The following is a 26,102-nucleotide window of genomic DNA, read 5'->3' on the forward strand; positions in this document are numbered from 1 at the left end:
GGGTGGTTATACAGAGCCACCTGCCAGAATAAGCTCACGGCCAGGGTCCACTGGCAGAGGAGGGAACCATCAGCAGCACCTTCTCCCAAGGCTCCCTCAAAACGTATATGTATTTTATTGTGGGTGCTTAAAATGTCGCCTTCATAGTTGCTGTGGCGGGCCATGAGCCCTTAGGGTCAGGTGGGAAATATATCCGAACAAGCATTTTCCAAGGTACCAGGCCACAGCTGCCCAAGTGAAAGGGTGCTTAACAAAACCACAGTTTCCTTGCTGCTGCTGCTGTGCAAAGATAATTGCACATAAAGCAGCAGGGCCACAAAAAATTCACTTACAAATACTAAGGCAAAAAAACCCCCCACAATTAAAAACAGCAGTGTGGCCATGTTTCAGCAGTCTACATATTTCATACCTGTAAGTATGAAATATTTACAAACTAATAGGGGAATGAGCGGCAGGTGACAGAAACAGTTGAAGAGAGGCTGTCAAAAGTGCAGCAAAGTATTGCTTGCTCCTGTCAGGAAGGCGTCTATGAAAATTAGCAGAAACTTACCACCTTCTTCTTTTATGACAATCTTTTCCTCCCTTCACACTCCCCCAGCAACCATCTTCCTTTCTTAACAATGCTTTGTTTAATACATTTTATACATTTAAATAATTTTTTAAAAATAATAAGTCAATGTAAATGTCTTTTAAACTGACACTATCTAAAGTCACTGAGGTCCCCACACACAAGTTCTTGCACTCTGACATTTGGAAGTCATCAAATGAGACAGCATAATGTCAGTTTGATATTTGTCACACTATGCAAATATCCGCTTCATGTCAAAGATCTAAATCCCATCTAAACGTAATACATTCTCTTGTAGTCACAGGCTTGTGAAAATGCTAAATATTTAAATTCAAGATGAATGTCTATTCTTGGCCTTCTGTTGCATTATTACTGTGTAGGAACTCTTTTCTATTTAAAAAAAAATCCAGTTGTGTGGCTCACAAAACTAATATTATTAGCTGTTCTTATTATTAGCATACCAGCTAATTAGTGTGGCCTACCAATTCCTGGTATGCGAACACTTGTAACTTAGCCCTTTGCAGATTTAATTCACATATAAAAGATATGTGTGGATAAATGGAACTGCCATCAGAATATGGCTTGTTGTAGCCATACTGTTGGGATGTACTGATGCTTAATTGAAAGGGTGCAGTAAACACGCATGTCCCACAGCTAGGGAGGAGAGTACATTTGCACATCCACAGTTGCACTATTCAAGCATAGATTTATATTATATTATCTTTTCTGCTTTCTTCTACAGAAATTTTATCACTTTAAAACTCACCAATGTTGGCAAGGTCTCAGGACCCAAACAGAAACAATATTAATCCCCAGTAGTCAGAATGACTGATTAAAGACGTATTAGTGAATAATACAAGGTTCAGAAATTAATATTACAGCAATGGGGGGGAAGAAAAAGGTCTTCCCTACTGAAGTATGCAATGTGTGCTTTTACACCTCATTTGTAATAAATGTAACCATTTCATTCACTCCTGATTTTTTATACTTCATTACAAAGCTCATTGTGTTGAACCTATATTATTATGTTGTATGGTAATTGTTCTCTTTATGTATATTGTCTGCTTTGGTTGTTCAATCATTATATGTATGTGATGGAGAAAAATCCATCCTTTTCAAAGTATTTAACTGGTATCCAACTCAGCTATAGATGCCATACTTCTGAGAGGATTGAACAAAGTCATTTAATGCACTGCACTCTTGCGTATAAAAATGCAGCCATTAAGTTCATCTGCAGACTGAGAGAATAACACTTTCTGCCAAACATGGCTGTGTTTTAGAGCAGGGCTTCCTAAACTGGTCTGCGAACCGAGCTTCATTCAGGTGGTCTGTGGTGTGTGTATGGATTGGTGGTTGAAGACGGGCGACGACCCATCCATCACATTAAATGTTCTTAATTTTTAATTGCATTTGAATTGCTTCTTTTATTTCTTATATTGTATTTTGTTGCCTTGCAATTTGAATTCTATGGATTATTTGAATTCTTACCATAAAATACAACATAATTTGAGTTCTATACAATAAATTCAGTAAGAAGTAAAAGAAGAAATAACAGCACAATTAAAAAGCAGGGAGTGCATCTAGCACCAGTGCATCACATTTGCTACAGCAGGCAGGGGGGAAAATTAAGTAGTCTGGCAAGACCCTCAAGTTGTCTTGCAGTTGGGTGGAATCGGGGAACCACTGTTTTATAATACTGTTTATAGTTGTGTCATAGGCAGCAATTTTAGCAGAAGGGTACTTAATACATTCACTTTTTACCACCAAGTAATGTAAAATGTTAATGTGGGTCTGCAGGGGCAATGTCAGGGACCATATGGTAAAGATATAATGTGTTCGTAACTTTAGCTGCAAGGATAACACACTTGTTACTTAATCCTTCCCACCTGGGGAATGTATCACTCAGACTTTCCACACGCAGAAACTTTCACACCTCCATAATTTCAGTTCCTTTCGAACATTTTCTTTTGAGTGACTTTTTTCTTTTTAAATGACCTTTATCTAACTGCTCAAACAACCCAAACTGCTTGTGAAATCAAAAGGATCAGAGGGGTAGGTTTATTTGGAACAAGAACAGATGGGCAGTAGTACTGAGATGCTACTAAAAAGAGCTCAATATTGTATGCCCAGAAATCATGACCTACATGGTGTTTTTGAAATATGTATACCCTAACCTGCATGATGTAAAATAAATGAGACTGGCATTTTTAAACCACAAAATTCTGCATTTCACAGAAACTTGAAACTGTGAGGGTTTTGTCTGAGGAATTTAAAAACTATGCAAAAGTCTGTTAGACAAACCGTTAAAGAAAAAGTTTTATTTGAATGCTTAATTGCTATTATACAGTCAGGCAGCATATTTCTTTGGAAGGTAAACTGTGCTTTATAAAGGTCAGAGCAGATTTAAATGTTGTAAACAGAGTTTTAATCTTTTTCTTATGACTCCTCAACTTTGCAAGTATCTGATGGCCTACCATGACATTTGTGGTGTTAATGCAGTCACAATAGCATCATCCTGTGCAATTAATTCATACCTACAATTTGAGAAAGGTCAGATTAAGTGGAGACCATCTGCATCTTCATAAATTCTTAACTACACGCTTTATTTCATCAGAAAAGGAAACATAGCTGTCATTTTCAGAGGGGGGAAATCAAGTCCCTTATTTTTGCAAGGTAGAGTTAATCATTTAGATCTGAGCAAATGGCTCACAGGTGCTAACATATTCCTGAATGAACTTAAACGTGTTAAAAAAACACCTGACTAGAGGCCCAAAACAAGAACACTGCATTTTTTTTGTTCCAATACAAGCAAGCAAAGTATGAACCATGTGTCTCCTTTTAAAGGAACAGAAAAGGCACAGAAAATTCTGAGTAAAATGATGAATTAAAAACAAAACAAAATGCAATTTAAGAAACTTATTTTCATTTGAAAGAATGTCTTTCCTGGTAATATTCATGCCATGAAACAGCTTCTCCTCACAAAATGCAAAGGAGGCAAATCCAAAAGTTTGGCTTAATGCATTTTTTATGAACTCTGCCAAATGGGTACTCAGTAAATACATATTCTGTATAGAGCAAGCATTCCTGGAAATTTTGATGTTACATTTCTGTGTTTAAATGGCCCATACTGATGAATTCAGATGCATGTATTTTCAGTTTCAAAGTGTCTGTGCATTTGGCCCAATATATTTCATACTGGAACCTAAATAGGTTGTTGTCCTCAAAGACATCCACGCCTACCATACAGATGATGGGGGAAGCCACATAACCTTGAGGGCAGTTTGGTTTTGTACCCTGGCAATCCTGGATGGGACTTTTCAGGCTGCACAAAATCTCCCCAACACAGCAAGAGCAATGGGCAATTAAAGCAGGCTTCTGCACACATGTATCATGCTTTGTTCCAGCCTTACTGACTTAGTCAAAAAGCCCACAGGCATGGAAACATTTAAGGAACTCCAAGGCTTTGAATGCTTTGCGCATTGCTAAGGTATCACCAAATCACTGAAGTGTTTACCCCAAGAAAAGAAAATCAGACAAGCAATAAAGTAAAAAATAGTTTATTAAAACCAAAGACACACCAATGAAGTAGTTGACGTGTAACTGAATTCATCTATATACAATGAAAATAAATGTACACACACTAGAACAATGGATAATTGGACAGCAAGTGCATCTTGTAGACATGCCAATATTCCTTGAACAACATCAATTAAGATGCAACATTCAGCATGTCAAGAGGTAGAATTATTGCATCTACATATCTATATAGATACTCCTTGCTGTTTTATACCTACCCTGTATGCTTTTTCAAACACAATTCCAAGATTATTTAATTTAGCAAATCAATTGTGAATAATGTTGAGTATATAGATCCTTCAACAAAAACATTATTGGATATCCTAATAATCAGTGTGTGTGTGTTGTGGTTTTATATCTTGATTTTATTCTGTGAACCACCCTGAGACCCCCATGTATAGGGCAGTATATAAATTCAAATAATAATAATAATATTCTGTCAATGGTTTTCTCCCTAGCAGCATCCCCCCCCCAAATTCCTCTTTGCAAATGTTGTTGTTATTATATCTTTATTTTTTGTGCGAATAATTCCTTCTTTATTCAAAGGCTCTTGAAGAATATGCTTGCAAGGGATATGTACAACAGCCTTGCAAACAATTATACAAGAGTGAATCACCCAACTCTGTCTTCACTCACCTTGCTTGTCCTTGTGCTCTGTCCTTTTAAAGCCAAAAGGAGTGGAGGTGAGAAGGACAAACTGAGTGTGCAATCCTCATAACTTTTATTGTGTTTTCCTAGATACAACCAGCAGCGCTGGTATAGACTTGTTATCAACTCAACTGCACCTACAATTGGCCAAGTGACTTGTCTGCAGCCATCTGAACAGGGAAATGGTACACTCAGGTTTTAACTTGGAGGCAGTTGTTACATTTCCAACACAAGCTGAAAGACTTATTTATGTGTAAGTTTGGATTTAGTGGTAAACGCTGTCATCTCTGGAAAGCAATATTTTTGCCTACATTCATCAAACTAAACGAAATGTTTTAAAGGCGGTTCCATTAACAATACATTTTTGCACTGCATAACTAACTTTGGCATTGATGTTTTAAGACACCTTTCTTCTTAAAAGGGCAAATACAGAACCACACTCCGACGTAAGTGCATTTTTTTTCCAGAAGAGCAACTTAATTAGCCAAGCGCCACCTTAATTTCAGCTTAATATAAAAGGCAGGATATGAATGCTGTTGATTCAGATGACTTCTGATTGCTTTTAAACTGAGTCAGTTACACATATGGTTGTGCATGAATCATGGTTACCTTGAGAATGTATACACTCAGTGTAATATAAAATCTATGGACATTTTAGTCACTCAAAAAGGATTTTGTGGATTTTAAAAGACTAAATGTCATTTTATTTTTTACAGCAGAAGGTATAATTTCAAAACAGTTTATGCACTCATCTTTCAGGTTTTATGTTATCGCTGTTAAAAGGTTGTAATTGCTCGTCCACTAAGATTACAGCTACTCCCATTGCATAGCACTGATATACTACATTCACTAGTTGAGTGCCTTCCGTATTCCTTATTGAGCATGTTTCCATAGAGTTTTTCTGAAAGGTTAACACCGTTGGAACACACACACTCTGTATTATTTAATGAGAGGCTTGTTTAAATAAATGTAATTTCTCCTCCAATGGAAAGTAGAATGCTGTTGACTTAAGTCACCATAAACTTTTATTAAAGTCCAAAGTTAGGGCAGCACCACTTTGCCCAAATAGTGTAACTGTTCATACCGTGCAAATTTAGTTATGAAGTCCAGCGCCACCAAGCCACTTTCATCCTGTCCCATACTGCAGTTAGGGAATCAAAAGCCGGACGGACATCCAAAATGGTGAACTGATAGTTCTTATCTACTTCTCCTCCATCATAATAGTCAATTACATATCGAACTTCCTTTCCACAGCGATCAACAATCCAATCGTGTCTATCAAAAGGTAGTTCATAGCTAGAAAGAAATAAAAGTCTTAATGCTGTTGAATTTTAAAAAGTAGTCCAACTGTATATCAATCATTACATATGCCACATGTAGCAAACATTAAAGTTAAGGGACCTAACAAAGACCTGCCTCGTTCAAGTCCCATTCTGTTAAACACAAAGATTCCAAATTTTAAGACTTTTTGTTTTTAAAATAGAAAGCAATCTGCTCTATACAGCTTACCCCATCCAAGACCTTATTCTGGCTCTTGGCGAGTACTCCTTCGCTTTACCACCAAACCGAATAAGTGCTGGTCCACATGGACACTCCCTAAAGGCAATTTCAGAAACACATAATCAGCAATCGAGGCTAAACAATTGCAGTCAAAAGGACTAAGAAGTATTTGTTCGTGACTTAAATGTGTCCACCATACAACTATAGATACATTTCTTAACTTCAATTTCACAACAGCAAAATGAAATTATAAAATGATATTTATTCTGTGGAGATCACACCTTCCTGTGTCAAAGGCAGCAGATCCCGCCCCCCTTTTTATTTCATACACACACACACCTCTCCCTTTAATTGTAAACAGCTTCAGAGAAGCAATTTTTGTCAGGGCTGTGGCAGGCTTTGCATGGCTACTATTTATGTAACAAAAAAATTGTCACGTTAATTGAACTCACAAAACTACCTCGTCTAGTGTGACCTTTAGATGCTAATTGCAGAACCCCAAAGCATCTTTCAACAGTCTCTGTGAGTTATTTGACCTCTATGGTTCAGAAAGTTAAAGAGGAACAAATTAGTTCTGAAAGTAAAAAAAAAAAAGCCTAATCATGTTAGTGAAAGACCTGCACCAACTTCTCATTTCCATATGTATTTCCTTTCAACACGAAAATGCACAAAACCTAGAATTGCTATGAGAAAACAAAAACTCACCTGTATATCTTTTATTACAAGATACCGTATCAAACTGTGAATATAAATTGTTGCTGTACTTGCCTTGCATGAAGTGCTTCCCATTTTAAAATTTCCTTCCATGCCTGTTCATTATTCTGATTATGAATCTTGATTATATTATTCATATCTTCAGGTTTTATGTCATCATCTTTCCATCTCCATCTACAGAAAGCAATATTGAAAAAGGAGGTATCAGAGGGGAACTGTGGAGTTCCAAGTCTTTATTTTATTGTGCGAGGGGGAACTACTTGACTGAAATCAAGTTCCCCATCTCTCTGCCCTTCCTCCACTGAACAAAGAAATAACTAAGTAGAGATGTTATTTGCCAAGCTGGCACAAAACTCAAATATGCCAACAGCGCTAAGTTTCAGTAATATACTACTTGCCTGTTTCTTGCTGTGATGGTAAATCTTTGTAGGCTTCTTCATTTTTCAGCTAAACTGGGTGTTTGCATAACAGATTGTGGGCCTTTTCTTCAAAGCACAGTCAAAAAGCATAAGTTTAATGGGTTGGTTCCATCAACTCCTTCTGTTTGCAGACTCTAATTCAGAGGAACCTCCTGCTCTGCTAAATGGACATCATCCCCACAGGCAGAAGGTTGATTTCCCCTACAGCCCCAACTCACACTGCTCCCAAGGGTACCCAAAACCCGCCAGAGCAGATTTTCAGGGGGCTGAAAGATGCATGCTATACTACCTACACATTTTAGTCCTTTACCATAGTTGTCTAACTTCTAAAAAGCTTGAAGACATTTTTGCTCAATCACACAACTGCCAGTAGTTTAGAAAGTCTGCATTATAGTCTTGTCTAGAATCAAATGCTCATACACCATGGTTACAAAAAGGCAAGTTGAGAGCTTAAGCATAGCTTCCAGGCAGACTGATTGACAGCATAATCCTATGTATATTTACTCAGACTTATGTCCCTGTGTTCAACAGGGTTACTCACAAATAAGTGTACACAGGACTTTGCAAACTTAACTAGGCCCTGTTCACACCTGTATGTTAATATTTAATGAAAGCACATCAAGTGGTTACTCAAATAAATAAATGAGCCAGCACAGGCACAGCCTCAAATATATTTCAGGGGGTGAGGGATGGGGAATAAAATGAAGAGAGCAATGGGAGAGGCAATGGATGAACACCTGGATGTTTATAAATCCACCTTAAATCCCAGGTGTGCTGAGACAGGTTACAGTTAATCTGAGAAGCACGAGCAGGGTGATTTCAATGCACTTTTTGTTGTACCTGCACCAGCAGGCTAGTCAGCAAACTGATGCTGTACTTAATTTATAATTCACTTACCCTTTTCTAAGCATTGCATTCCAAAACATCTGCTCTGAGGGATAAACCCATTTTTGTTCAGAAGATGCTCTAGGAATAGTAGACTCTTCTCTCACTGTAGACAATGGAAATGGTTGATCGGGGGCTGGTAGCTGATTAGGTGCTGGCATCTAAATAAGGAGCAGGAAATAAGAACAGTGAATATTCTGTGGTAAAGAACCATATCTTCAGTGATAACTTCCCTCCAGGTATGCTTCTCACCTACTCTACTTAAGACATCCTTTAACAAGAGCAAGTTTCATTTAGTCAAGCATTTCAAAGAAGATTGTTTTGTCCAGAGTACTCTGAATGACCCAACACATTGGTTACTTGCTGTTCAACTCAGGAGTTACTTAACATTTGGAAGCAAGAATTCTGCACTGTTAAAAAACAGACTTTATGGGAAAGATTCAGTAAACCAGCCCTGACAGCAAGAATTCTGCACTGTTAAAAAACAGACTTTATGGGAAAGATTCAGTAAACCAGCCCTGACAGCAGAAGCCCTGTGCAAGGACTTCCACTTGCACAACAGGCTTCCTTCCTCTTCCGAACCTGCTGTCCTAAAAGGAGAGAAGGGGAAGGGGCAGGTTGTTCTGTCTGGAACAGTTGCGCAGACAGAGCAAATGGAAGAGAGGATTGTTGAATTCCACCCTATACATTTATTTATAAATAAATTATTTTATTCATGCTTTATACGTCTGAGGTTGGCTTTTCACATTACCTTCTTTTTTGAGCCTTAGGATGCAGAGATTCAAAGGCTCTGAAACCAGGAGGGTGGATGCCCTTTACTAATTTTTAAAAAATATTTTAAACATTTCTATACCACCCTGCATTCAATTCGTATGATGTTTCAAGCTAAAAAGGAACTAAGTTAATGCACGTAAGTAAACTGAGCAGATGATTAGCATTTTAAAAACAACTCATCAAATCTCTAAGGATATTGACAGACATGTCCCTGGTAGGAAAGGAAAGGGTGTCCAAAGGGGAATGACAACAGAAGACATGGCATTAGTTTTAACAAGTATTACTAGAAGAAGAACAAAGGAAGGCAGGATCTGAAAGGCTGAAGCTTTCACTTTCTACAGGTGTTAGTCAAGATTACTATATTTACAGTCAGAATGGCCTTAAATTAATACAGAGACAATACTATGCCTGTCACAAATGTTCTAACTTGCTTGCAAAAATGATAAATTGAACAGAAGTAACGCTATCAGCCTGACAATTTCATAAACAGCAGATATAGAGAAAATTATATTTTGATGGCTACTGTCTATTGTTGAGAGCAGCCAAATGCAATACTGCAATATTAAAAAGCAATATTCAGGATGACTGCCTTTTCAGTCTGAAGACAGGGTGATACTCTGCACTACAGGGTAAACAGCTCAAAGTAATCTCAGTTCAGTTACATTTACAGATGTCTGCAACATGGAATACCAAGTTTTTAGGCATTACTCTTAAAAGTTGCAGCAGAAACATATCAGAATTCTTGTTGGCCTCGTAATAATGTTAAAATATCACTTTTATATTTGATAGCTGCACACTAGGGGGGGAAACTTTGAGGCTACCATATTGCTAGGATCAATCTTCTCATGCATTTGAGATTTCACAGGGCACTCCACATATTCGTATGCTCTTTCTTGATGCGCAGGAACAGGATAGCTCTGGTTCTCACTAAGACTGCCAGCTGACTGCATATTCATTGGACAACCTGAAACAAAACAAACCATAATTTTGTGCAGCAGAATATGAATTTAATGGCAAATGATCTAGTTCACTGTGCCCTTAATTTGAACTTTATTCATGCTTCTATTTATACTGTTTGATGTAGTATCACTGGAAATGTATTTTGTAAGTCAATATTTATATTGCAGCACAATATACCCTGAGGCTTGGGGACAGGTGAATAAAGCAAGCATGTCTCTCTGCACAGCTTTGCCTGGCTATGCCAGGCTTCACTGGCAGGAAGGCTGTTCTGCCAGAGGTCCCACCCTACTGAAAGCATGAATAGGTGGAAGTTGCCACTGGCAGCAGCCAATGTAAAGTCCTGTAACAGGGTGTTCCAGAGCTAGGGAACCCATGGAAGACAATCTTACTCGGCAATGAGTGATCGCCAGAGAAGAAGAAGAAGGATCAAAATAGATCCTAAGCCAGTTCAACAAGCTGTAAGATCCAGCCCTCGTTTCTGCACATCCCCTGCCACTGATATACCAAAACAACCTCCTTTTCCTATCAAGCACAAGTGGTAGGGTTGTGTTGGCTGTTTCACTATTCTGTGAAGCCCTGCTGAAGCCCAGCCAGAGTTAGGACTGGGACCTCGGTTCACATTTTGATTTATGAAAATAAATGTCCTGTATTTCTCTTCTGTAGCTGCAATGGAAAAGTCATTCATGAAGATTGTTTTTTCTCATTAGATTACTAGCTAGGGTTCCATTTAGAATTCATATAACTTCTGTTTTACAACAGCTGCACTAGTTGCCAGGCAACATGTTTAATGTCCTAATGATTGGGCCCAAAATATCAGACGGATCATTTCCATCACTATTCTTGGGTGTTAGGAGTGGGCTCTCTTGGTAATTGCCTCACCCTCAGAATTGTGAGGAATGGCAAGAGAGAGCTTTCTCCCCTAAATTGTGGAACTCTCTCCCCACAAAGTGTGTCTAGCATCTTCATTATGCAGCTTTCAAGGCATGCTGAAGAGGCATCTCTTTACTTTGGATATTAGGACCTTTGTTTTAAGGGACCTGCCTCTTTTGTTGAATTTATATCATTCTCTTCATCTGAAACAGTGTTACATGTTTTATAATTGCATATTGTAATGCTGTAAACTTAAGATGAAGAGGTGGGAAGGCAACCTTATAAATAAATAAGTTATCATAATGAGAAGATCGAATAAGAATTCTAATGTTGGATAAGAAGAGTGTCTAGCCTGAATTCAGAAACTTCTTAATGAGAAAAATAAATCCCAATGGAAAAAGACTCTCTTGCTTTAACATCCACACATTTAGGGCTTAAAGAACCAGCCATATTAGCTCTGGGTCCACAAATACTGGCTGGCCTTGGAAGCCAAGCCAAACGGTTGTGATTGCTGGGACCCCATTTCCCTTTGTCGCAAACCTCATACGAGGGAAGAGATACCCCACTGCTTCCCTTTCCAGCTCCAAGCTTGTTGGTTTGGTCCTACACTTCTAGCATGGTCCAGAGACCTTGACTCCAAAGACACTACCCTTGTCCACCCCACCTTTCCTTACTCAAGCTGAAAAGACTGGCAGAGCCTTGCTGATTTGGCCTGGTATAGCTGAGGCATTTCAGCCACCTCAGAGGCTAAACAATCACCACCCTTCACTCTACTAACCTTTGTGTAGGAGAAGGGGAGAACTACATAGAAACTTTGCAACCTGCACCCACCTCTGTAGCAGCAAGGTTGCTGGGAGTTCTCATATTTACCAGGCCAACAAAAATGTGGAAACCTATTCTTATTGTTAAATAAGCCTCTTTGAAGCGATTTTAGAATCATTTTTCACATGCTTAGCTTGTTTAGTTGAGTGAGCAATTACCTTCCATGTTCTTCTGGTGCATTGGACATTGTGAAGGCACAGCCTGAGGCTGTTCTGATACATTTGCTTGGAGTGCAATTGATGGGGAAGATGCAGATGAACCCATGACAACCTTGTCCTTAAAACCAGATTTGACAGGGCATCTGAAATGCAAAGTCAAGCATATTAATACAGTGTATTATTTACTAGAAAAATGGAGAAATAAAACCAGAAAGGTGACTTGCTAAGAATAATAATTTCAGAGATTGGAAGTGAGTAGTTATGGTCAGGTATGAAGCATGGCCATGAGGGTTATTAAGTACTAGAGGGAAGACTTGGGACAGTGGCTCCAAGTGAGAGAAGGCTCAGAATAGGACAGACAGAGACCCTGAGTGACTTCCAGGCAGCAGCTCCGAACAAGGGAAGGTGCACTGGGCAGCAGCCTTGGCAGCACACATGAGTCTCTCTCTCCTCCTCCTCACCACATGCTCCCTATTAAAGTGAAGTGCTCCCCATTTTATGTGATTTCAGTTATGCACATGGGGGGCTGGAACATAACCCCTGTGTAAGTCGGGGGATGCTTGTAAATATAAACCAGGAACTATCAACTGCACTTCCACCTACTTTCCACATGTATCTTTGAAATTTACAGGGAGGGAAATGTCTGGGGTACTTCAAGTCTTACTAATATTCCTACTCGGAGGCGGGCTTCGCCAAAGGATTCAATGGCAAGACACTCTCAGAGCATTTCATGCAGTGACTGCATAGACTGGATTTTCCACATCAGAAAGGAATTTGGTAACATGCACGCCTGTCCATGTCCAAGCGCTTTCAGGTAGTCACAGCCACCATTCACCTGGATGGTGAGAATTTTCTGTGCGTCAAACGTACAGAAACAGAGGAAGCTACCCGAAGTACATGAACTACTATAGTTATTGAAGCAGTGGAGACTGGTCGATTAAGGCAAAAGGGGCACTTTTCCACCAGCTTCAGCCTGCCTTCTTACAGCCAGTCTTATGGGTGACAGTGACTATCAGCTTCCTGTGCCTTAGTCTGTGTTGCCCTTGAACTTATCAAGGAGGATGGGAACAAAACTAGAGCTGGTTGGTTCCGCTTGTCATTGGCTCTAGCTCCACTTACCATTGTTCTCCCTGCCTTTCAAGCTTCCATCTCCTGTGGGCGCTATCCAGCCCACAGACTTGAAGGCCTCAAAAAGGAGGGGAGAAACAGGACAACTCTTAGGGGATTTCTTTTTCTCATTCTAAACAGAGAACGGGAGCTGAAAAAATAACAAGGTTCTTTATCCAGTCCAGCACATGGCAGTTTAAAAGGTCAAAACCAGAGTACAACTACTGGATACCTGGGATACCCGAGTCAGTAGAGCACGAGACTCTGAATCTCAGGGCCATGGGTTCGAGCCCCACGTTGGGCAAAAGATCCCTGAACTGCAGGGGGTTGGACTAGATGGCCCTCGTGGTCCCTTCCGACTCTACAACTGTGTGATTCTGTGACTTTTTTCTATCCTGCTGCTTCCAAGATGAGGCAGCCTGACAGCATTTGGAGATGCCATGTGAAGGCGGGCTAAGGATCAATGATTTAGCTAATTTTAGTACAGTGGTACCTCAGGTTAAGTACTTAATTCGTTCTGTTCTTAACCTGAAACTGTTCTTAACCTGAAGCACCACTTTAGCTAATGGGGCCTGCCGCTGCGCCACCGCTGCACGATTTCTGTTCTCATCCTGAAGCAAAGCTCTTAACCCAAGGTACTATTTCTGGGTTAGCGGAGTCTGTAACCTGAAGCGTCTGTAACCCGAGGTACCACTGTATTTTAGTAGGAAAGGAGATGGGAGGGGGGAAAGCGCAGAATGAGAATCTGGATTTCCGGCTTTTAGGAGGATCTGCCCAGGGTCACCTTGCAGGGGTCCTTGACGGTTATAAGACCAATGCAATGCATGCGCAGGGAGGTGGGGCAGCACACACATCACCAGCCACATACGAGCCTTCACACAACAACACGGGCAGATCAGGGCGGCGTGAGCAGGCCGAGGCCACGAGCTGGGGAGCTGGACTTGTCGAGGGCGGGTGTCTCCTTGGTCACCAAAACCAGCTCATACGTTCAGTGGGGAAAGCCTGAAGGGCGCTTCTCCCTCAGAGGGAAGGCCTCGCCGCCCACAACACGCAGCGGAGCCCGGATGCCTCTCACGCAAGGCGCGTGACACGCCACCACACACCCACCCGAATCTCACCGGTGGCGGGGGGAGGACAACTGCCGCTTACCTGTTTCCTCGACCTCCTCGGGGGCCCCAGTCACGAGATGCGGCCCACTTCTCGCGAGAGCCGACGCTGCGAGATCAGGGCGGAGCTCAAAGGGCCAACGGGACTGAACTAAGAAGCGGGTGGGGAGGATGGTTTGTGCGCGCGTGCGGGAGGTGAGTTGGGGTGGGGAAGGGGGCGGGGCCTGGAACGCAGCGCTCCGCGAATTCAAAAAGGCGAGGGCGCGAGGGTGGGGGGAATGTGAGGTTCCTCGTTTCCACGGTAACCGCAGAGGTCGCTTCTCTCCCGTCGCGAGCTCCGGGCGTGAGAACAGTTTCTCTTCCCGCCTTCAGGCTTCGTTTTGAAAGGGGGGGAAAGTGTAAATAATAGCACAGAGCATGCTAAGAGTGCCTTTCCTTCTCCATGGAGTAACTATAAACCTCACAGCTTAGCCAATGGCGCTTAGCTTCCCATGTCAAAGAGGGTTCAAGGCGAGTAAGCTCGATTATTGTCCCTTTTCACGTGAGGAAATTAAGGCTTGGTGGTGACCAATGGGGCAAAGGGTGCTTTATCGTGTCAGTCATTTAATCCGCCGGGTCCTCTTCATTTACTAGTAGAAGCTGTGGATAGATAACCACGCCGCCCCCTATTTATAGTGGATCACAAGCACACACATCTTGGATTAATTGGATCCCCACATGCGACCCCCCGCCCTTTCTTCAGATTTCCCAAGACGTGGCTGAAATCTAAACAGCAGCGCATCCCTGGTGGAACAAATTGCGCTTTAGCTCTGCTGAATCCTAAGAAATGCAAAACCGAAAAGAGTGGCTATTTTATTTGTTCCAGTGTGACACGTGTTGGTGCTGAAGCGGCCAGGCGTTCCGGGCCCGTTCGACCACAGCGTTCCGGTCCCGTGATGGCTAAGGACAGAACAGAGAGTAGGTGAGGTCACCCTTCTCCCTCCAAAACCTCCTTCCTTCCTTTTGCTCTCTTTCTGTTGCCACTCCCTTTCTCCCTCCCTGCCCAGCGGACAGGGACCTGCAACAACAGGTCGTTTGCAGGTGCCCACAGGTTGCCCACCTATGAGGTTTTTCCACCTGTAATGGAAAGGCTGTGAAATTCTAAAGCAGGCTTCCTCAACCTCCACCCTCCAGATGTTTTGAGACTACAATTCCCATCATCCCTGACCACTGGTCCTGCTAGCTAGGGATCATGGGAGTTGTAGGCCAAAAACATCTGGAGGGCAGAGGTTGAGGAAGCCTGTCCTAAAGTATGCAAAACCTTGCACCAAATTAACTTTTTTTTAAAAGGAAAGCAAAACTGAACGGACAAAAATACATATTGCTGTCAAATATTATTTCACTAGCGGTTCAGCACCGGTGCTGTGGACAGATCAATTAAAACCATGATCCGTTCTGGAAGAACCACCATTCTGGCAGGTAAAGAAAAAAACACCACCTCAGGCCTTTAATCGGAACTTAGCTTTACAAGTGGCACTGAATGAATTGGGGAACAGATAGGATACCCAACACATTATTTTTCCAACTATTAAAAAATGTAACTATCTGACAACCCTGAAAAATTCAGCTACTTAATTCAGAATGTTACTAGCATTTTATTTATTATTTTGTGTGTGTCCTTTATTCATTGCAAAATAGTGCTCTGTTAAGTTTGCAGCAGCAGCAACAAGTTTAATACTATGGCAGGTAATAAAACTGTCATTAGCTTGTGTAGACTGCAGTGAATTTCATTAAGCACACAGAATTAGTCTGTATATGTATAATCAATAATATTGTTTACAAAAGCACTTACAATGTTGCTTTCTACAGTAAAGCAATATTTAATTGTATCACATCTCTTATTGCTTTGGCACGTTAAGTTCTCGGATTCACAAAACAATTAAGCTTTATAGTCCAGTAGCTTTAAACATCTGTAGAAATCGTTTATCCATTTCTCCTAATGTTTCTACAATTGGAGACTATGAAAAAGAATTATCTGTTTATTCAATGCTGCTATACAGATCTAAATTCTAGAATAGCAAGTGAGAACAGAAAAAGAATGAACTAAGTGGCTCATAGAAAAACAAATGCCAGTAGTTACACAGTCATATTATTGTATTGCTTTATTATGTCCACATGGAACTATAGTGCTGCTATTAAGACTGTTCAAATGAGTAGACAAAATGACAAGATTGCCTACCGCTACTAACTTTGCAAGTAGAAGTAGCTGCAGAGGGAATAATGGCTCTGCCTACTGAATTACATCCTCAGTTCATGCAAGGTATGTTAATGATACCCAACAGGCTTGACTAGCATCCCACATGAACAATGTATGTGGCTCAAACATTCCCAGTAACTGATTGCAAGAGGCACAGGGGTTGTGTGTCACACAACAATTCATCAACAAACAAGTAAATGTGGAAGAAGGTTCTGCAAACATTTGAAATCTACAGATGTAGAATAATGGAGTGGCATAACAACCAGAAATTATATAAAAATTATGAACACTGCACACTGAGGGAACAACCATTAGGTCAGGCCTGCACAAGGTGTCCTGGCTTCTGAAGTCAACAGATACAACTTTCTTAGTTGTAAAATTAGTTCCTAAAGGACACCTGGATGACTCTGCTTCGTTTTTTGCAAGCACTTTTAATGAATGAAGTTTTAACCTGGATTTCTGCTTATAACTTCAATGCCCTTACTAAAGTTCTCTGCTTTCAGTGTTGCTGTTTTGTTGTAAATTATTTTAGTTCTGTGAATGGATTTTAATTTATTGTTGCTGTTATATTTTATTGTTAGATGCAATGGAAACCATCCTGAAAAGAAGGATAAAAATGCTTCACATACAAATATATATATATATATATATATATATATATATATATATATATATGCCCGTCTTAATAGATGGGAGGAAACAACTGTTGAGTATTCAGTGTATTCTGACTTTCAACTCAAAATGGCATACACACAAAATCAAATTGGCAGACTTATTAAGACAAAAAAGTACCATACATGTGCAATTCTGAGGTTGTGCACACTATGGGCATAACATCACATTAAAAAACAAACAAACCCCAAAACAACTTGTTTGATATTAAAGATCTTCTTTCCAGAGCCTTTGAGCACACATCCCAGACCTCTCATTTTTCACAAAATCAGTAAGAAGAAAGGATATCTGATGACACACTGGAAAGGAATGGGAACGGAAATCATTTTCACTTTTCAGAAATCTTCTCATTACCACTATACAGCAAACCCGACCACTTTAGTGCTATAGCACAACAGAAAAACATTTCAGGAGAAATATACAGAAAATGACCCATTTCACCCTTTCCTCACCCCTCACCCCCACCCCCATGTTCCAAGCAGCACTACAAGATTCCTGTTCCAGATTTGTTGGAGGGGCATTGATACACAGCAACTCTTGTTGTGGGTCCACAATGATCATGTTTATGTAACCAAATGTATTACCGTATATTTGGTTGTAAGAGCATATCACAATACAGAAGATAACTTTTCACACTTCACTCTAAAAAATCTACTTAGCTGATCGCTATTACTTTTTTATAGTGTCTTATTTCTGCCACACGAGGCAGCCATCTCATTCTACCTCACAGTGTGTTAGGCTTGTATATACAATAATTCTGGCTACTCCTTTCCCACAGGAAATAAGCCCGTTTATAAAGTAGCTATATTCAGAAGCTGGCAAGTCATTCCAGCTTCAGTGCCAAGTCATTCCTGTTCGTCATAACAGGAGTAGGCTGTTTTAGTTAACATAGTACACACAATTTGAATGAAGAAATTCCAAGAAATACTGCATTCTCTTCCTTTATTCTTATTTACCAGTGCCTTGAATACACATGCAACTTATTGCTTAGACATTATTGCATATACCTCAAACATGAGCAGCCTACACAAATTTACACAAACAGCAAGGCTTTCAAATACCACTGAAGAGCAAACTCATACGCCTATCACAAGCAACATTTAAAAATATTCAAGCAAATGTTAAAGTTCACAAATTGTTTGACCACCCTATAAAGTCAATAGTGCTATCTCACTCTTTTGTGCCATTATCATTATGGGGCTATCAAATCAAGAATATTGCAGGCTTTCAATTTAGTGCAATAGGATTCATAGCCCATCATCTTTATTCCATCCCTGTAAGGGACTTTTCAGTGCTGCCTTTATCAAACATTGTGCTATGATTTAATAAGGCCCCATATCATAGATTCTATTGCACCCCTTTTCCAGCATGGATTTACAACTCAGCAATGTATCTCATTATACTTATTTCAGTAGTGTAATTGGAAAAAAACATCTGTGAAAACTAATACAGAAATTTGGTTCTTGTATTTTTAAAAAGCATTTAAATGAACTTAAAAATAATGTGACCTATTTATTTGAACCAGATTTCTGAACACTTTCCTTCAGAATTTGGGCACCAGTAGCAACTGCTTTTTAAAAAATATATTCTGCAGTACACACTACATTAACTATACATCTGCTTCAGTTTGTAGTAAATATTTACAGATTGTATCAGATTGTGTCCCTCTGCTGCAAGAAGGCTCTTTGATCCAGACGATGCTTCCAGGATCAGAAAAGGGGTGGGGCAATTTTCCCATTTCCTCTTGGAGTTCCCTGCTGCAGTCCCTAAAGCTGAGCCGCAGGAGAATTTCGTGATTTGCAAAAATCACCTCTCCACCACCACTTTTTGTTCTCAAAGAAACTTTGCTGGATCAAAGACTGTTCCAAGACACAATTTGATACAACTCTTATGATTTCATAACTGACAGACACAATCCCACAAACATGTTCTTGTCAGGAAGAGCGTCAAACTAGGTGAGATGCTGGAGTTCTATGGCTAGAACTTCAAAACCTGTTTCTTAAAAAAAATCGGCGGGGGGGGGGGGGCTGATCCAAAATAGACAGTGGTGCTGGTGCTGGTGTTATAACCTGCCCTCATGGTATTTCCCTGCTGGAAATCACTGGCTCTGAACATATTTGCTGCAACTTAACAATAAAGAACTTTCAGAAACATCACCCCATGTGGTTTTTTCCATATACTGGGGCAAACAGTTGTGGGGCGTGTGTGAGATCATATTCAGCAGAAATTTGGACAGGCAAAACAGGTTAACTCCCCTGCCTTGCTCAATCCAGATCAGTGTTTCTGCTTCTGCCTTTTTTTAAAAAAAAAGAAAATGTCAGGAATTAAAGTCATGGAGCTTTCATATTATGCCTAATTTGACCCACAGTTTGATTACTCAGAGATATGTCTAATAAAAGGGGGGAACCACAATATTAGACAGTCAAAAGCATAGGTATACATTACATATATTCTCACTTTCTGTATTTTGGAATTCACTAGCATAAGGGTCTACTTCATAATGCCAGTGTTACCCCAGGCATGATTTGTAGGCTATTACTGGATTAGTAGTATGAATATAAAATGATCTCTGTTTTCCCATCAGGCTCATTTGCCTTGCAGGGTTAAAGAAGATGGTGCTGCTAGCATACATGATTTTAATTATAGTACAAAATAACAAAACTCACCTTCAACCAGGTATGAGAGAATATATTTATTACTCCATCTTGGGGTTTAAAATTGTTCAAGCAGGGCATATTTTAAGTAAGTATTTCAAAGGATTTTCAAAGCAGTTAGCAGCACAACCCTATACATGCCTGCTCAAAGGCAAGTCCCATTGATTTCAATGGAACTTATCCCAAAGTAAGTGAGTATAGGATTGCAGCCTAATTCACCAAGATCCAAACAATTTACTTTAGGATTTGCACACATGTATGAAGTTTCATTTTTCTTTTTTCAAAACGGCAAGCAAAATGTTCACAAATAACTTTTTAAAAACTCATCTGAGTTTTAAAAGCAGCAATGTGGCATGGGGTCTCCAGTCCCAGAAACAAATGCAAAGCCCCTACCCCACACATGTTCTTAGGATGTTTAATCAACTGGCCTTGATTAACAGTTTCTGCTGTGTAGCAAAAAAATCTTCCCCTGCTTCTGTAACATTACCTTTCATTATTTCTGCATACTGAACTACTATTTTCATTACACGGTGCATTAACTCTCACAGTATTATTTCTCCAAATATTTTGGGGGACAGTATCAGAATGCATTAATAGTAAAGCTCAACGGAATCTGTAGTAGATAAAAAGGGCTTGAATCCAAATCTTATTTAATAGGAGGACCCTCACATAAGAGGGTGCTGTGATCTTGGCTTCCTGCTAGTAATTCTTCTCTCAGAGCAGCTATAGGGTGTATAGATGCCCTTTTCTACTCATATGTCTCCCAAGATAAATGGAGATGATAACCTTAAAGAAATTGGGTTTAACTTCTAAGCCATATTTTAAACAAGGAAATAATGACTTAAAAAACCAACAACCTTTAAGTTACAACACATTAGGCCACATCAATGTTTGAGTAAGTTACTTGCTAGACTTTAAAATGTGATTTATAAATGCGAGCATATTTTAAAAGAGGCAATAGGGTATTTTTTACCTTTACCCACAGCAGGGAAAGTCAGCTTTCTAAGTTTGGAAAGCCGTACCCCCACTCTCACCATCCATCAAGCAACACATACGGAGTTGCTGGAATATTCCTGGCTGTTATCTCAGAGGATAAAGGAATGTCCTAAGTAGATAGATGCAAGCCACCAGGCTTAGAGTAGATGGAAAAGTAATAAAGGAGGCACTTGCTTCCACTGAATCTGGCTTCACCATCCTCTTATGTCCTCATGGCATCTTTCTCTTTTGCAGACATCAAATATATGCGCAGTCAGGAAAACCAACTTTCTCCATAAGAATTATCATAATGTTGGAGAAAAATAAATAATGTTGAGGGACAAATACAACTCAATAATCATTATTTGGCCCTGATCTACGGTATTACTCCCCCACTCCCTCCCCCACTCCTTTTCTGAGAGTGTAAAAGTCTCCCAGCTCTACATGACAGTGTTGTAAAACACAATCGAGTTGAATCCAGGTTAAGTGAGTTAAACTTCAGTCTCAATTAAATCAGTAGCAACCGATTTATTCTGGATCCAACCCATTTGATCCAAGATACATATTTTAGCATTAGGAAAGGAAGATGGCATTATAGAGTGATCTATATACAATAATGGATAATGACAGAAGCTGCTCAATGCCTCAGTTTTCCAACTCCTTCATGCTATAGCATATACTGTATAAGGAAACTTAAATCCAAACAAAGAAATAAGACTACACAATGATTGCATATCTGGATCAAAAAGCAGCTTAAAAGATTTATGTATAACTGTAATAAATAAGTAGTGAAATTAAGAGGACTCTCCAATTATGCATCTTTTACTTTCTGATAAGATACCACAATACCACATCTGCCCAGAAAAATTAAGTTATTTTAAATTCCAAAATATGTAAAGCACAACACAGCCAAAATATATTAAAGTGCAATTCTATGTATGTCTACTTAAAAGCAAGGGCCACTTAGTTCAGTGGAACCTACTGTATATGTAAATACAGGATTGCAACTTTAATGGAAAAGAAACTATGCATAAGCACAATTGTGATTCACTATTACAGAGTAATTGCAAACAATACTGATAAAATATTTTGAAGGGTACTTTTCCAGCCCAAAGCAAGTGTTCTTTGAAGTGATTTGCAACATATATAAATAGTGGTCTTCTGCAAGCACAATCTGCTACATGACACTGTTTGGGCAACTACTGAAGTTCCTTCCCCTACCCCCAGAAAAATCTGAAGAAGTGTGCATGCACACGAAAGCTCATACCAATAACAAACTTAGTTGGTCTCTAAGGTGCTACTGGAAGGATTTTTTTTAAGTTTTGTTTCGACTACGGCAGACCAACACGGCTACCTACCTGTATCTATAACCCAGAAAAATCAACAGCAAATTAGGGCTGGCCTACTCATTGGGCAAGAATAGATATATTTAAAAATCCTGAGTCTGGTTAAGGGACAGTGGTCAGCCAGCTGCCAAGTTCAAGGACATGGATCTTTGCAGTTCAGTAGGATCCTGCTACTTCCCTATAAGCAACTGTGCTTCAGTTTGTAACTGGGTTATTTTCGCAATCCCAGAGAAATGTGGGATAAGGACATGAAGACGAGCACCTTCACTATTTCCAGGTAATTGTAGCACTGTGGAGATACCACTCTGCTATGGCTGCTGGGTGGGGGATGGAAAGCATACCAACCTGGCTTAAGAAGTTGCTGGGTCCTGCTTAATAGCTACATTTGAAATGAGTAAGAACAGTATGTCTAGTTCCTTGAAAAGCTTAGTGGGTAACACTTCATTGAACCAGCAATCTGAGGATAAGTTTGTCTACAAGCAAGAAGAGCTTTCAAAGCTACTTCCATTATTCTGCATAAGTGGATGATTTCTTCTAACACATAATATTGGATTGCTATTTCAAAAGTTTTTAATTTAGAAAGTTAAAATGTGTTCAATTTTGTTTCAGGGATAACCCAAAGTAGCTAAGTAATGGTTAACAAATGTGTTAAAAGAAGGCAGTTTACAATCAAAAGAGGCAAATCAAATTAGAAGGATTAAACAGCACCCAATATTGTTACTGCTTGCACCTAACAGCTGTCTTTTCATAAAAGATGAGTCTAAACTATAAAAATATGTTTGTTAGCAACTTTCTGTTTCTACCAGGAAAAAATTGAATATATTTATGATTTGAATTTCTAGGCTTCTTATCCAGACACTCAAAAAAGCCTCCAGGAAAGAGAATGACACATGCACAGATATCACTTGATCTCTCATAATTTGGAGCCTAGGCTGAATGTGTAAAGTGCCACCATGGACAAACATTACATTTGAGGTGACAGGAAATTTCTATCCCTCTTATTCACGGTGTCTACAATGATCTTTCACAAATGCAAGTCAACACTTAAGTTACAGTTATCAAGGGATGAACATGAGTATCTGAACAGGGCCTCTGTGTTTATATTAAATATACAAAATATTATAACACTAATATGAAGAACAGATCCAAACTGTCTTGATTGTCATGACACTTAAAATGCAATTTAAAAGACCTTTGAGAGCAGTCATAATCTTATGAATCCAACAACATTTAGCAAGCTATAAGGAGTTAGAAGCACTCTAAGAAAAGGGGGATTTGCATGTTGTAATAACTCACTTTTAAAAACCTATACTAACTAGTAACCACAGGCTATTATTTGTTATGTAAGACAAATAACCTTTTGCACCAGGCTTTGTTAACAAATAAATATTGGAAGAACTAACACTTTAGGGACCATGAAAGGGACAAACAAAGGGACAGCAAAACAGCTTGTTCTCTACAATACTCCTGCATATTTGCATCACAAACATGAAAATGAACACAACCTTATTAGCAAATTATGACACATGGTATTCATAACAATCAGACAAAGACCTGTCAACTGACTAGTTGATCAACACAAGAATATAATACACCATAAAAGTGGAGGCCACTATAGCAGAGAACATTTGTAAAATTAATGCAAACAAATAGATTACCATTATCTGTTCTTGTGTTTCCTTTTTACATAGTATTCATCAGCAACATGCTCTTGCAATTATGTTGAGAGCTAAGCCACTTGAAGAAAGAAGTTTCTATCATTAGAGAGAAACTATCAACCTATCAGTTTTGTAGAACTGCTCCGAAGTTGAAAATAATAAAATGCATCTACTGTATATATAGTTTTAAATAGGGTTTTCCAACTTAGTAAAGCAATGTTTTTTTAACTTGCTTTAAAGAAAAAAGAGAGCGATAAGAATGTCAGTGAAAATGAATGCATTAGCTACAATTTAAACTTAACAAGCACAGTTGTTCTTGTGACAGATTCACATGTTCTAGACTCGTTAGTTTTTTCCTGCTTCAGTGCTGTAGTTCACACCCCACAAAAATCCTTTTGTTATATGACACTACACTAAAAACATAGATAGGTTCCAACAGCCATGATAGAGAAGGAACACTGGCGCAAGAATTTGCTAATGTCCATACTGTTTACCATGCAAGCATGTACTAGAATTCACATATATTTTAAAAAAACAAAAACCTGGGGGGTGGGGGCCTGCAGATTTCCTTTATGTACAGAAAGAATCAATACAAGTAATTGATTTAAAAGAAAAAGAACCCCTAAACTCTATGGTATGTGTTTATGTAAAACTGTTCTATAAATTAGAAAAGATCATGTGCATGCATACAAGGCAGCAAAAAACGTAGTAAAAGATTATAGATTCAAAGCAAAATTCTCGCAAAAATGTAAAAAAGTTGTCAAAAGATGAAACCTCAGTTATGAACACCATACATTAAGAAAGCAGAGAAACATGCCAGGAAAGTTGCCATATTAGCAGAATGTAAACCAAAGATCCTGACATTCACAGGCATTAAAAACACATTAGTCTAAGAAACCTGAGTGAGAATTCATAGGAACGTACTGCTAGAAAAGTTTGTTCCTTTACAGGTTCGTTTGTCTATTAAGTGCTTAGAACACACTACCAAGGTTGTATATGCAGCATGTTACTGTTTCCCATTCCATGTAATACAAGTCTTCAAATGAAGTGGCCCTGGGTGCCCAGGCAGTGCGCCAAGAGGAAGGCTACATTGAACAGAGGTAATACCTTTTTTCCCTTAACAGGAGTTTTTTATGGCAAAAGTGTGCATTGTTCTTTCAAAGAACCCAAAGTTCCCGTTATAGATGGTTGTTGCATTAAAAATCTTCTAGTTATATTTGCCATTCTTATTAGCTTTGGCTTCTCCATGTCCAATAAGACAAATAACTTTGTAACATCCCTTTGTGATTTTGACCATCCACTTTAAGTTCATGATGTCCAAGATAATGCTGGAGATAAACCAGGCGCTTTGAGCTGCAAGTCCTAATCTGTCGAAAGCTTCTGTTCCTACCTCAGCAGCAACCTTGGCATAATAAATTGGGATGACTATGATCCTCCCCAGGAAAAATGTGATTGTCATTAGTAGTCCATTGATGATGTTGGATTTTGATGCCTTGGAATACCCCAGTACTTCATAGAACCATCTGCAAGAGAAAAAATATTAACAGAAATTAAATCAAATTTTGTGAGTGCAACCTCTGAATACAGACTCAGATTTGGATATAAAGATTCCGTCAGCTCTACAAGCATTCAGAATTCCTGACTTTTATCATAGTTTCATTTCTCATCACTTTCATGCAGCTAGAAAGCTGTAAAGATATCTGTAAAGATATTCATAATTGCTAATGTTATGAATCTTTTTTATATATACCAAATTGTAAACAGATACAATGTTAGTGTCCTTTGATATTTTTTCCTACAGTGCTGCGTTTTGTGAAATACTCTGTTCCAGATCTAAGTGGTTCCTTCATTATTGTAACACAATGTCCTTTATCTTCCTGACAGATCCAAACGAATGGAACCTTGGTACTGAAATGAAATCCATGAAAGCTCTAGAAACAGAGTACAAAGAGTTCAGCACTACTCCATTTTGGCTTGCAAGAAAGGGCATGTGCTGGAAAAGTGAACGTCACATCTTGCCAAATCCTAGACAATATCAAAGCTTTGCCTCTCCCTCTCCACATGTGAGCAGTGTGAGAAAACATATTTAGGGCAGATGCTTATGTTACAGCAGTTAGCATTGTTACTATACTCCACTGGCTGATTTCCACATCACTCTTTTAAAGTAGGTTTATATTTATCTGCCAATACCTCTCCCCAATCTAGTTTTCTTACAATGGCATACTTTCCCCTACACTATCCCATGCTCCCAAATAGTTTTTGCATTTTTCCTTAACAAGAGCTACATGACATGGGAGTACGAGAGATGCTACTCCACAGTGTACATAGAATCATAGAATTGTAGAGTTGGAAGGGACCACGAGGGTCATCAACTCCAACCCCCTGCAATGCAGGAATCTTTGGCTCAACATGAGGCTTGAACCCACAACCCTGAAATTAAGAGTCTCATGCTCT

The 26,102-nt window shown here is 39.3% G+C and overlaps 3 protein-coding genes across 22 annotated transcripts in view; 1 reads left to right on the top strand and 2 right to left on the bottom strand.

Annotated features, from left to right (window-relative positions):
- Positions 1 to 4,109: 4,109 nt before the first annotated feature.
- On the bottom strand, positions 4,110 to 14,256 carry HCCS (holocytochrome c synthase). Of its 2 annotated transcripts, none has more exons than XM_081194103.1 (7): positions 14,151 to 14,256; positions 11,895 to 12,037; positions 9,906 to 10,048; positions 8,323 to 8,471; positions 7,061 to 7,180; positions 6,302 to 6,388; positions 4,110 to 6,088 (listed from the first exon to the last, which is right to left on the bottom strand). In XM_081194103.1, exons 2-7 carry the CDS (start codon positions 11,998 to 12,000, stop codon positions 5,890 to 5,892), a joined length of 804 nt encoding a protein of 267 aa, XP_081050229.1. In that variant the 5' UTR covers positions 12,001 to 12,037; positions 14,151 to 14,256; the 3' UTR covers positions 4,110 to 5,889. The 2 variants fall into 2 exon arrangements, with proteins under 2 accessions (XP_081050229.1, XP_081050230.1); XM_081194104.1 differs by having other exon boundaries at positions 6,302 to 6,384; positions 7,057 to 7,180.
- Positions 14,257 to 14,385: 129 nt separating this feature from the next.
- LOC308586922 (uncharacterized protein) overlaps positions 14,386 to 26,102 on the top strand; it is a 28,105-nt gene continuing 16,388 nt past the window's right edge. The window contains exons 1-5 of one of the 15 annotated variants that reach the window (XR_014008114.1): positions 14,394 to 15,068; positions 16,274 to 16,406; positions 19,617 to 19,691; positions 22,833 to 24,748; positions 25,533 to 25,711. Coding sequence is in view for 1 of the 15 variants with exons in the window: in XM_081194127.1 (XP_081050253.1) it covers positions 15,043 to 15,068; positions 24,684 to 24,748; positions 25,533 to 25,711 (270 nt within the window). In the remaining 14 variants the exon portion in view is untranslated. Of the gene's footprint in view, positions 15,069 to 15,492; positions 15,566 to 16,273; positions 16,407 to 19,616; positions 24,749 to 25,532; positions 25,712 to 26,102 lie in introns of those variants that run through there. The other 14 variants (XM_081194127.1, XR_014008112.1, XR_014008113.1 and 11 more) reach the window with 14 other exon arrangements.
- The window catches only part of LOC308586912 (TLC domain-containing protein 4-B-like), a 36,600-nt gene continuing 31,650 nt past the window's right edge, over positions 21,153 to 26,102 (bottom strand). For all 5 annotated transcript variants that reach the window (XM_081194108.1, XM_081194105.1, XM_081194109.1 and 2 more), the window contains exon 7: positions 21,153 to 25,171. In XM_081194108.1, coding sequence (XP_081050234.1) covers positions 24,856 to 25,171 — 316 coding nt within the window. In that variant the 3' untranslated portion in view covers positions 21,153 to 24,855. The remainder of the gene's footprint in view (positions 25,172 to 26,102) is intronic.

Source organism: Podarcis bocagei (assembly GCF_964188305.1).
Source record: "Podarcis bocagei genome assembly, chromosome: 5".
NCBI classification, from domain to species: domain Eukaryota; kingdom Metazoa; phylum Chordata; class Lepidosauria; order Squamata; family Lacertidae; genus Podarcis; species Podarcis bocagei.